Raw genomic sequence first — 13,110 nt, forward strand, 5'->3', positions numbered from 1 at the left:
CTCACTGCACAGCAGTGGGACCATGAGGCCCCAAATCTATGTTAATATTCCTCCTCGAGATGAGGTCAATGAGCACAGCGGAAGTTGCCCGAACCTCCTGCACTGCTTGCTGCCCCTCCAGGATCGCCCTCTCTTCCTCGATGGCCCCCGAGGCTCAGTGTCTGCCTGCAGCTGAGCAGAGCTGGGAGGGTCCTGCGCCCTCCGGCGAGGGGTCCCCACTGTTGTCCCTGTCTCCACCACCTGCTCTCGCTCACTTGTGAGCTGTGAGACACCAAGTGCCAACACCACTCGATCTCGCGGGGGACCCACCGAGGTTTGTGTATCTGCGCTGGTGCTGGGGGCGCTTGGGTCTGGTGACGGTGCGCCCTCAGAGGCTGGGGGCTCCTCTGGGGAGTCACCTTGTTCCTGGACAGTGGGCGGGGGGTCTCTTGGACCTGTGGGAGAGTAAAGCAATGAGTTAGAAATGATATATGAAGAATGGGTAACGTTACCATTCTGCACATGATGACATTTCACGGGCTGCTGATATCAGTCACCATATGAGTAACTATGTGCCATGTGGCTGTATGAGATGTGATTCTCTCACCATGTTGCTGGGATGTCCCCCTCTCCGTCTCCCACCTCCAACATTTCTCCAACTCCCAAGATCTCCAGGGCCTCCTCCTCTACTAGAGTCAATTGAGTGAAGACTGGATGGCCGCCTCCGCTCTCTGCCTCTCCCTGTTGCTCTGGGCTCCCTTCTCCTGCAAGGAAGGAAAGAAGAGAAGTTTGAGTGAGAGCGATGGAATGAGTGTGAGGAGTGGATAGGTCACATCTGCAGAGGGTGACGATGAGGGAGTGGCATGACATTGTCAAATGTCCTCCTTCTGTGGTGTTACTTGCTATGATTGCATCAGGATGAGGATGAGGGTGAGTGCCAGGGGTGGTTATTCAGATGGGGATGTGAGTCAGTGCGTAGACAGAGAGGGTTGGGTGGAGCTGCAAGGTATGTTGGTGTGCGGAGTGATGTGCAGGAGTAGGCTTGGGAAGGCAGAGTGATGAGGTTGTGATGAGAGGCACAGCAGGATGTAGGTGAGTGTGGCTTTGTACTCACCTTTCCTGACCTCATTAGATCATTGAATCTTTTCCTGCACTGGATCCACGTCCTCCTGACATCATCCGTGCTGCTGACCCCCTCTACAATCCCCAGCCATGCCCTTTTTGTGTCTTTGAGTGGTCTTTTGCGCCTATCGTCAGGGAAGAGGACCTTCCTGCGTGCTCTTGCCACCTGCACCAGAACCTCCAGGGAGGCTTCGGTGAATCTTGGCACAGCCCTCTGCCTTGTCTCCGTGACCCACAGTTTGATTGCATTGTTGAGACCTCTGGAAATGACCTTGCGAACTCCTACATCAATCTTGAAATGAGACTTGTACAAGACTGCTTTAAATATCAGTTCTGAAAACCAGTCATCAGTGATGTCATCAGACCCGCTCAGTTTAATTGGGCCGGGAAACGTACGTGGCTGGTTTCATTTAGGCCTTACGTTAACCGTGCAGTGCAGCACGCGCTGTTCACATCTTTGCATTCCCGGCCCGCTACGCAGCTTCCACACAACTCGACTGCAAGCTAAACATTCCTGCCACCGAGTCCATCCCAAGCCTCAGGGGGTGGAGGCACCAGGGGCAGGGTCACCAGGGGTGGGGTCACCGGCAGAGGGGTCGCCGTGGGACGGGGTCACCGTGGGGCCGGGGTCACCAGGGGCGGGGTCAGCAGGGGCAGGGTCACTAGGGCTCCGGTCACCAGGGGTGATGTCACCAGGGGAAAGGTCACCAGGGGTGGGTCACCAGGGGCGGGTCACCAGGGGTGGGTTACCAGGGGCAGGGTCACCAGGGGTGGGTCACCAGATGTCTATTCTGCATAGTTTATCTCTAATGATAAATTCGTTAAATATATGAATTTAACTTTATAAGAAAGAGTTTCTTGTTTCCGGCAGCATCTGTAGGGAGAGACACTGAGCTGGTGGTTCAGGTCAATGACCTTTCGTCAAAATCTGGGTCAGAGTAAAAGAAAGACTTGCATTTATATAGCGTCTTTCACGACCATCAGACATCTCAAAGCACTTTGCAGCCAATGAAGTACTTTTTGGAGTGTGCTCACTGTTATAATGTGGGAAACGCAGCAGCCAATTTTCGCACAGCAAGCTCCCACAAACAGCAATGCGATAATGATCAGATAATCTGTTTTAGTGATGTTGGTTGAGGGATAAATATTGACACCGGTGATAACTCCCCTGCTCTTCTTCGAAATAGTGCCGTGGGATCTTTTACGCCCACCTGAGAGAGCAAACAGGGTTTAACGTCTCATCTAAAAAACAGCCCCTCCGACAGAGCCGTGTTCCCTCAGCACTGTACTGGAGTGTCAGCCTGGATCAAGTCCCTGACCCACAACCTTCTGACTGTGAGACGAGAGTGCTGCCCCCTGAGCCACGGCTGACACTGTGTTGTGTGGTGTTTAGTGATCACTGAGAGCTCACAGCCGATTCCACTCACTGACTGTTGCTCTGTCTGTTTCTGTGTACAGGGGAGAAGAAGGAAGCAGAACTAAAAAAGTCAGTTTTTTTACAACACGACAAAAGAGAAATTCAGACACAGGTAAAGAATCTACAAAACCCAAACGCAGCTTCGAGATGTACCCAGGAGGGGCCCTACAGCCCACACTGAGCTGTAGCTGCTCGCCGCCTGTTTTACCGCAGTCCCAATGACCAGCTTTCCCGCTTCTTTCAGTAATTACCCAGTGCCTGATAACCCCCCGATCGCACTGCGGCCCAACCCCCCCCCCCAATTCACCCCCCCAACCCCTGCAACTCCCCGATCCCCCCAGCCCAAACCCCCCCCCCGGCCTAACCCCCCAATACACCCGGCCCATCACCCCCTGGCCCAAACCCCCGATGCCCCCGGCCCAACCCCCGATGCCCCCGGTATAACATCCCAGCATCTGATAACTGTCTGTAAAGAAGTTTCTTCTAATTTCCCCTTACCTGTGCTGAGCGCTTATCCTAACATCATGGCCTCTTGTCCTCGAATCTCGATCAGTGAAAAAGACCTATGCTTATGTTTCTACCTTTAAATATCATTTCGAACAGCCCCATAAAACCCCACTCACATTGATCAAACCCATCCCTCTCTGTCCTAGCCTTTCCTTGTAACCTGGAGCCTACATCCTGTGTCACCCTTTCTCCAGCGCTGCTATATTCCTCCCCAGCCCAACACCATAGTTCTGTACTAAGCATTGTCTGGACCATTCATAATCTCTGCTTGTGTGTTCAGTTTCTCTAATGGCTTTTTAACTTGTCTTCCTGTGTTTAAGAATCCATATATATGCTCGCTTAGATCCCTCCACTGCATTGAAAAATTTACCCTTTCATAGAATCATAGAAATTTACAGCACAGAAGGAGGCCATTTCGGCCCATCGTGTCCGTGCCGGCCGACCAAGACCTATCCAGCCTAATCCCACTTTTCACCTCTAGGTCCGTAGCCCTGTAGGTTACGGCACTTCAAGTGCACATCCAAGTACTTTTTAAATGTGGTGAGGGTTTCTGCCTCTATCACCCTTTCAGGCAGTGAGTTCCAGACCCTCACCACCCTCTGGGTGAAGAAAGTTCCCCTCAAATCCCCTTTAAACCTCCCCCCAATTACTTTAAATCGATGCCCCCTGGTTGTTGACCCCTCTGCCAAGGGAAAAAGGTCCTTCCTTCCACTCTATCCAGGCCCCTCATAATTTTATACACCTCAATAAGGTCTCCCCTCAACCTCCTCTGTTCCAAAGAAAACAGACCCAGCATCTCCAATCTTTCCTCATAGCCAAAATTCTCCAGTCCAGGCAACATTCTTGTAAATCTCCTCTGCACCTTTTCCACTGCAATCGCATCCTTTCTGTAACGTGGCGACCAGAACTGCACGCAGTACTCCAGCTGCGGCCTAACCAGTGTTTTATACAGTTCAAGCATAACCTCCTGCTCTTGTATTCCATGCCTCGACTAATAAAAGCAAATATTCCATATTCCTTCTTCACCACCTCATCTACCTGGCCTGCTACATTTAGGGATCTGTGGACCTGCACTCCAAGGTCCCTTTGTTTCTCTATACTTTTCAGTGTCGTACCATTTAATGTGTATTCCCTTGCCTTGTTAGACCTCTCCAGATGCATTACCTGGAGTCATCATACTCACCTACTGCACCAACCAGGCACAGCTTTAGTTATAGGATAAAACCTACTCACTCACCCACCTTGTGCCGATAGCTTTCGACCTTGCTGTGAATTCTGAATTGGGCCAAAAATCTGTCCGTTAAATGTCTTGTACCAAATGTAAAAATCCCCTCTGTGAAGGAAACACCGGTCACTTGCCCACTTGTCCATCCTCAACTTCTGCTCACAAATGAACTGTTTTCATTTTTTTTTCATTCTCGTGATGTGCGTGTGACTGGCAAGGCCACCTTTATTGGCCATCCCGAGTTATCCCGAGAAGGTGGTGGCTGGTCTGCTGGTAGCAGTTTAATACAACGGAGTGTCTCGCCAGGCCATTTCACAGGGCAGTTAAGGTTCAATCACATTGCTGTGGGTCTGGGGTCACACATAGGCCAGACCGGGTAAGGGCAACAGGTTTACTTCCCTGAAGGACATTAGTGACCCAGACGGGTTTTTACGGAAATCTGACAGCTTCACGGTTACATTTACTGAGACCAGCTTTTTATTTCCAGATGTTTTAAATTGAATTCAAATTCTCAAACTGCCATTGAGGGATTTGAACTCACATTCTCTCGATTACCGGTCCAATAACATAACACTTTCATGCACTCTGTGCAAACTGACCAAGTCTAAGGTCCTTACAACTGGCACAGAGATTTTCATAGAATTTTACAAAACAGAAGAAGGTCATTTGACCCATCGAGCCTGGGCCAGATCTCGGAAAGGTCGCTCCTTTTCAGTGAGGAAGGTGAGGATGGATAGTAGGGAATTATATCAGGGGAAAGAGGGTAGCCAGGAACAATGCTGGCCCCTTAGAAACTGAAAGTGGTGATATTGTCAATGGCAATAAGGAAATGGCGGACATGTTGAATAATTACTTTGCTTCAGTATTTCCAGTAGAGGAAGAGGATAGCAGACCGTAAATCCCAAGGAAACTAATATTGAATCAGGGACAGGGACTCAATAAAATTTACATTAAGTAAAATAACAGTAATGAAGAAAATAATGGCACTAAAGAGTGACAAGTCCCCAGGGCCAGACGGTTTCCATCCCAGGGTTTAAAGGAAGTAGTTGAGCATATTGCAGATGCCCCAACTATAATCTTCCAAAGCTCTCTCGATTCAGGAACCGTCCCTTTAGATTGGAAAATTGTACGTCACTCCGCTATTTAAGAATGGCGAAAGAGGGAAACCAGGGAATAATAGACCAGTTAGCCTAACATCTGTTGTTGGTAAATTGCTAGAATCTATAATTACGCATAGGGTGACTGAACACCTCGAACATTTTCAGTTGATCAGAGATATCTAGCATTGATTTGTGAAAGGCAGATCATGCCTAACAAACCTGATTGAATTTTTTGAGGAAGTGACTAAAGTAGTGGATAGGGGAATGTGTATGGATGTTATTTATATGGACTTACAGAAGGCATTTGATAAAGTCCTACATAAGAGACTGTTAACTAAAGCTGAAGCCATGGAATTGAGGGCAAATTATTGAGCTGGTTAGGAAATTGGCGGAGCAGCAGGAGACAGCGAATAAGGATAATGGGCAGGTACTCAAACTGGCAGCATGTGACTAGTGGTGTCCCACAGGGATCTGTGTTGGGGCCTCAACTATTCACGATATTTATTAACGACTTGGATGATGGAATAGAATTTGCCGATGTTACAAAGATAGGCGGCATTGCAGGCAATGTAGATGGAAGCATAAAATTACACCGGGATATCAACAGATTAAGTGAACGGGCAAAACTGTGGCAAATGGATTTCAATGTCGGCAAATGTGAGGTCATCCACTTTGGACCTAAAAAGGATAGAACAGGGTACTTTCTAAATGGTGGAAACAGTGAAGGTCCAAAGAGACTTGAGGCTCCAGGTACATAAATGTCATGAACAGGTACAGAAAATAATCAAAAAGGCTAATGGAATGCAGGCCTTTATATCTAGAGGACTAGAATACAAAGGGGTAGAAGTTATGCTGCATCTGTACAAAGCTCTGGTTGGACCACACCTGGAGCACTGGAGCAGTTCTGGGCACCACACCTCAGGAAGGAGATATTGGCCTTGGAGGTTTACCCGAATGATACCTGGATTCCAAGGGTTAAATTATGAGGAAATTAAGGGTAACAGATAGGGTGGATAGAGAGAAGCTATTCCTGCTGGTTGGGGAGTCTAGGACTAGGGGGCATAGTGTAAAAATTAGAGCCAGATCTTTCAGGAGTGAAATTAGGAAACACTTCTACACACAAAGCGTGGTAGAAGTTTGGAACTCTCTTCCGCAAACAGCAATTGATGCTAGATCAGTTGTTAATTTTAAATCTGAGATTGATAGATTTTTGTTCACCAAAGTTATTAATGGATATGGATCCAAAGACAAGTATATGGAGTTAGGTCGCAGATCAGCCATGATCTCACTGAAAGGCCTAAATGGCCTCATCCTGTTCCTGTGTAACAGGCTCGAGGGGCTGAATGGCCTCCTCCTGTTCTCGTGTAACAGGCTCGAGGGGCTGAATGACCTCCTCCTGTCCCTGTGTAACAGGCTCGAGGGGCTGAATGGCCTTCTGTTGCTGTGTAACAGGCTCGAGGGGCTGAACGGCCTCCTCCTGTTGCTGTGTAACAGGCTCGAGGGGCTGAATGGCCTCCTCCTGTTGCTGTGTAACAGACTTGAGGGGCTGAATGGCCTCCTCCTGTTCCTGTGTATCAGACTCGAGGAGCTGAATGGCCTCCTCCTGCCCTTTCATCCATTGGCCAACACTGAATGGACAATTGCTGACACACAGCAACGCTTCACCTTGTCCACCATTTTAATGAGATTAAGATGCTGATATTCCTGCTCCTCCCCACCCCCTCCCTACGCTGGCACTTGCCAGGACAAGAGCACCCCAAACATGTTGGGCCTGATCGGTCAAAGTATTTACCGTCCCAGAGCATCCGCATGGCAGGGGCCCCTCGGCCCAGACCCACCCCCCACCACCGCCCGATGCTGACCAAAGTGAGCGGGAATCCAAGTGTAGCTGCAGGCCACTGAGGCTGATGCTCAACTAATCACACCCCTCTGAGTACCGCTCTCCTCGTACACTTGATGAGCCTTGTGCCTGACTCTCCAACCAGAACAGATCATTTTCCTCTATTCACCCCATCAAAAGCCTTCTTAACTTTAAACAGTCTGTTAAATCTCCTCAACCTTTCCTGCTCCAGAGAAAAGAGCAGGAATCCAGTAAATGGAAGTGACAACTTCAAGTGTTCACTGTTGTGCCAAAATAAATCTTGCTTCTTGCACAGATGTTGTTTTCAGCAGTGGGGGGAGATGGGAACGGGGACCAGAGGAGATACTGAGCCCTGGGCAACCTGTGTCCTGCTGTAATTCTGGAATTTATCAGTGCAGTCAGTGTTAGCCCTGATGTGCCAAGTGCCAGACAGAGAGTAGCGTGCTATTACAGGCTGACGGAGTAAGGTGCATTCATTCTTTTATTTTCAGTTCCAGCAGTTGAATTCCCGCCGTTCCTGGGTGAGTGTTTAGAAGTTCTACACCTGGACAATAACTCTCTGGAATCAGTCCCTCAGTCGGTATGTGGGCTACGAGCGCTCTCCGAGCTCTACCTTTCAAAGTAAGTCATTATAATGAACTCCAAAGTCTTGGATTACTGTGGACTCCTGTAGGCAGCATGCTCCATTCAATTAAAAGCTGCGGCCAGGTTGTTAAAAGTTTATTTTCCAGAAAATATTACCGTCCAATTAATGAATGTCTGTCCGACTCCCCTTGGTGAGTTTGTTACCTGTTCCGGTTTGGGCAGGTGGGCCCTGTCATACTCCGGGGTTCGGAAGGGCAAAGTCAACAACAGTAACTTGCATTTATATAGCGCCTTTAACCGAGTGAAACATCCTCAGGCACTTCATAGGAGTGATGTCAGACAAAATTTGACAGCGAAATGGAGACCAAAGTCAATGCGCTCCTTTCGTGGTGGACAGGCAGACTGTGTGACTGTCTATGTAATGTTTTTGTCTCTCATCAGCAACCCTGGGATTCGGGATCTGCCCCCGGAGCTTGGCCAGCTGGCGAACCTGTGGCAGCTGGACATCGATCAGCTAAATATCTCCAATGTGCCCACAGAGATTAGGAATGAAGGTAAACCGAGCTTTTCTTGAATATTTCAACCTTTTTCTTCATCATAGAGCCATAGAAAAAAATTACAGCACAGAAGGAGGCCATTCAGCCCATCGTGTCTGTGCCGGCTGACCAAGAGCTACCCAGCCTAATCCCACCTTCCAGCTCTCGGTCCGTAGCCCTGTAGGTTACAACTCTTTGAGCGCACATCCAAGTACCTTTTAAATGTGAGGAGGGTTTCTGCCTCAGTGTGGGAGACACAGAAACTACAATTGGTTTGATTTCTGGTCGAGCCAGTAAAGTGTGGACAGGGTTAGGGGAGTGGATTAAAATTAACAATTAACTTTGTATCACTTGCCGTTTGCAGAAGAGAGTTCCAAGCTTCTGCCGCCCTTTCCTTTTAGAAGTGTTTCCTAACTTCACTCCTGAAAGGTCTGGCTGTCAATTTTAGGCTGTGCCCCTAGTCCTAGACTCCCCAACCAGCGGGAGTAGTCTCTCTCTATCTACCCTATTCGTTCCATTCAACATCCTGAAAACTTTGATTAAATTGCTCTTAAACTTCTAAATTACAGGGAATACAACCTAGTTTGTGTTATCTTGTAATTTAACCCTTGGATTCCAGGTATTGTTTGGGTAAACCTACGCTGCACTCCCTCCAAGTCAATATCTCCTTCTTAAGGTGTGGTGCCCAGAACTGCTCCAGTGCTCCAGGTGTGGTCTAACCAGGGCTTTGTGCAGTTGCAGCATAACTTCTACCCCCTTGTATTCTAGTCCTCTCGATATAAAGGCCATTAGCCTTTTTGATTATTTTCTGTTTCTGTCTATGACATTTTAACGATCTTTCGACCTTCACTGTTTTCAGCATTTCACCATTTAGAAAGTACCCTGTTCGATCCTTTTTAGGTCCAAAGTGGATGACCTCACATTTGCCGACATTGAAATCCATTTGCCACAGTTTTGCCCATTCACTTAATCTATCGATATCCCGGTGTCATTTTATGCTTTCATCTACACTGCCTACAATGCCGCCTATCTTTGTGTCATCGGCAAATTTAAATATATGACTTTCTATCCCATCATCCAAGTCGTTAATAAATACTGTGAATAGTTGAGGCCCCGACACTGATCCCTGTGGGACACCACTAGTTACATCCTGCCAGTTAGAGAACCTGCCCATTATCCCTACTCCCTGTTTCCTGCTGCTCCGCCAATTTCCTAACCAATCAATAATTTGCCCTCAATTCCATGGGCTCCAACCTTAACTAACAATATCTCATGAAGAACTTTATCAAATTTCTGAAAGTCCATATAAATAATATTCATAGACATTCCCCTGTCTACTACTATAGCCTTCTCCTCAAAAAATTCACTCAGCTTCATCAGGCATGACCTACCTTTCACAAATCCACGCTGGCTCTCTCTGATCAGCTGAAAATGTTCGAAGTACTCAGTCACCCTATCCTTAATTGTAGACTCTAGCAATTTCCCAGCAACAGATCTTAGGCTAACTGGTCTATGAAGTAATACATTTCAGTAAAAAGAATAGAATAGTGAAAGAAAATGTACCCTTAATGGAGTGAAGCAACAGAGAGATCTGGGGGGGTGCAGACACCAAGATCTGGGGGGTGCAGATATCATGATCTGGGGGGTGGAGACACAATTGCACAAGTATGAAAATTAATAAAATGCTGTGAATTGCAGAATTGTCACAATGCAAGGTTTGTAAATGAAGGAGTGCCTGTTGCCATGGTGATGCAGTGAGTTCATCAGCTGTGTTGGGCGTGGGAAATTTTTCAATTCCAAAGCTTGAATGCAGATCAGCGGTGGAAAGTTTGAGTTTGTGGTCCCTGACAGTTAGGACAAGGGGCTGGTCTGAATTGTGTCAGCACCAATGGTGTGAAGCTGAGTGGCGATGTTGCGGTGTGATGCAGTGAATGGTCTCTGACTGCCTGTGACCCTGTCTCAGGGCCGACGTCAGTGCTGGCCTTTCTCAGGGCACAGCTGCGGAAAGCCGAGCCATGCAAGCTGCTGAAGATGATCGTTGTTGGGCCACCGCGTCAGGGGAAATCGACTCTCCTGGAGTCGCTGCAGTCTGGGAAGCCGTCACACACCATGTACAGAGAAAGGAGCATCAAGACCAGCAGCTGGGAGCTTCCTCGGCCGGCGACAGTCAAGACCAAGGTACCAATAGTGCTGCTCAACTCTAGCCTGAGCCCCCGACTGTCCGGCTATGATGTTGCACCAGTAGCTCGGTGTTTGTAAGTCAGCACAGTGGACCTGAAATGGCTCACTCCGGTTATGTCGCTGTGAGTGTGGTGGAATGGGGCTCCCGATAAACCTGTTGCCTGCATTGTTGTTCCTGTCGGAGAATCCGGACCCAGGGCCAGGTCTCCCAGTGTTACTGATTCCAATGGTCATCCTATCCCCCACATCCACTTTCAGTAGCTGGGCGAAGGAACGCAGGATAAAGGAACAGGGTGGGCACATGGCATTAGGACACTGCTCGTTTGGTGAACACCAACGCAGACTGCTCGGGCCCAACCGCCTGTTTGCATGATGTGATTTGATAGTTGATGTAATCGGCCCCCTTTATTAAAAGCCCGGGTAAAAACGTTCCAAGGCTCAATTCTGGGTCCTTCCCGCCCGTGATTCCCCCTGGCCCCGCCCCCGAGACCCTGTCGGCCCCACTTGCTCCCCTCCACCCACCTGGATGCTGATATCCAGCCAGTGCCCGGATTGTTTGGTGCACGGGAGGCACGAGCCATGGAAAAATCCAGCAGGTTACACCAAGCCAACAGCTCCACCTCCATGACACGCAGAGCATCTGTGGGGAAGGGCGGGGGAAGGAGCTTCTGTCCATCCCAGCTCTCGTTAGTTGCTCTCCTGGGTGGGGACCCGGGGTTTCCAGGACCCTTGCCCCCCACCCCCGCAAAGTCAGACCTTTTCCACCCCTACCCTGGAAATACATCCCAGGCCCTGAGGAAATACCGTGATCAATATGCCCATCTCCACAGAGGAAGGGAAATTAGAAGCAGTCTCCTTTTGGCTCCTGTTGCAGACTTCGTGGCAACTGAGGCCGAGAACTAGAAATGTCCCCTCCCTCTCAGCCGCCAGAAATAGAGGATTCCACATGGAAAACCAAAGCTAACCTGAAACCATCTGGATTCGGTATTGCACTGATAGTTGCTGCACCCTGCACAGGCCGATGTGCCCTCTGTTCTCCATGTGTTTTATCGTCTATTTATGCTGCGTTATTTAAAGGTTTTCTGTGAGGCCTGTTCTGCCCCTGAGCCAAGGAGGGTGGCAGCTAAATCTGGGTCGCCTTCATTATGTCATCAACTTTCAAAGTTATTAAATAACGTCACAACTTATACTTGCACACACGTTTACTGTTTAACCAAAGAGTACAGAGGAAGGCCATTCGGCCCATCGAGCCTGTGCCGGCTCTTTGAAAGAGCGATCCGATTAGTCCCACTCCCCTCACTCGTTCCCTACAGCCCTGCAATTGTATTCCTTTCAAGTATTTATCTAATTCCCGTTTGAAAATTACAACTGAATCTGCTTCCACCGCCCTTTCAAGCAGCGCATTCCCGATCACAGCTCGCTGTGTAAGAAATTCTCCTCATCACCCCTCTGCTGCTTTAGCCAATCTCCTTTATTTGTTTAGTCTGTTTACTGACCGTTCTGCCACTGGAAACACCTTCTCCTTATTTACTCTATCAAAACCATTCATGATTTTCAACACCCCGATCAAATCTCCTCTTAACCTTCTCTGCTCCAGTTTCTCCAGTCTCTCCACATAACTGAAATCCCTCATAAGGACACAAGAACATAAGAAATAGGAGCAGGAGTCGGCCTTTCGGCCCCTCGAGCCTGCTCCGCCATTCAGTAAGATCATGGCTGATCTTCGACCTCAACTCCATTTTCCTGCACGATCCCCAAATCCCTCGATGCCCTTAATATCCAAAAATCTAGCGATCGCTGTCTTGAATATACTCAAAGACTGAGCCTCCATAGCCCTTCGGGGTAGAGAATTCTAAAGATTCACCACCCTCTGAGTGAATTTCTCCTCATCTCAGTCCTAAATGGTCGACCCCTTATCCCGAGACTGTGACCCCTGGTTCTTGACTCCCCAGCCCGGGGGAAACATGCTCCCTGCATCTACCCTGTCATGCTCTGTAAGAATTTTGAATCTTTCAATGAGCTCATCTCTCATTCTTCTAAACTCTAGAGAATATCAGCCGAGTCTATTCAATCTCTCCTCATAGGACAATCCCCCCATCCCAGGAATCAGTCTGGTGAACCTTCGTTGCATTCCCTCTATGGTATATCCTTCCTTAGGTAAGGAGACCAGAACTGTGCACAATACTCCAGGTGTGGTCTCACCAGGGCTCTATATAATTGCAGTAATATGTTGGCCTTTATTACAAGAGGTTTTGAGTAATAACCTCTTGTAACCTTATTACAAGAGCTTATTACTCAAAACCTCTTGTAATAAAGGCCAACATACAATTTGCTTTCTTAATTGCTTGCTGTACCAGCATGTTAACTTTCAGTGATTGGTGTACAAGGACACCCAGGTCCCTCTGAACACCAACATTTCACAATCTCTCACCATTTAAAATACTCTGCTTTTCTATTTTTCTTACCAAAGTGGATAACTTCACATTTTTCCACATTATATTCCATTCACCATGTTCTTGCCCACTCACTGAGCCTGTCTAGATCCCCTTGAAGCCTCTTTGCATCCTCCTCACAACTTACATTCCCAGGAACTCATC

General features: G+C 48.2%; 1 protein-coding gene across 1 annotated transcript in view; it reads left to right on the plus strand.

Moving 5' to 3' along the window:
* The window catches only part of lrrk1 (leucine-rich repeat kinase 1), a 347,784-nt gene that overhangs the window by 192,530 nt on the left and 142,144 nt on the right, over positions 1-13,110 (plus strand). Inside the window, exons 12-15 of the mRNA XM_070858707.1 lie at positions 2,560-2,630; positions 7,703-7,832; positions 8,238-8,350; positions 10,296-10,510. Of these exons, the coding sequence (XP_070714808.1) occupies positions 2,560-2,630; positions 7,703-7,832; positions 8,238-8,350; positions 10,296-10,510 (529 nt within the window). The remainder of the gene's footprint in view (positions 1-2,559; positions 2,631-7,702; positions 7,833-8,237; positions 8,351-10,295; positions 10,511-13,110) is intronic.

Source organism: Pristiophorus japonicus, chromosome 17 (assembly GCF_044704955.1).
Source record: "Pristiophorus japonicus isolate sPriJap1 chromosome 17, sPriJap1.hap1, whole genome shotgun sequence".
NCBI classification, from domain to species: Eukaryota; Metazoa; Chordata; class Chondrichthyes; family Pristiophoridae; genus Pristiophorus; species Pristiophorus japonicus.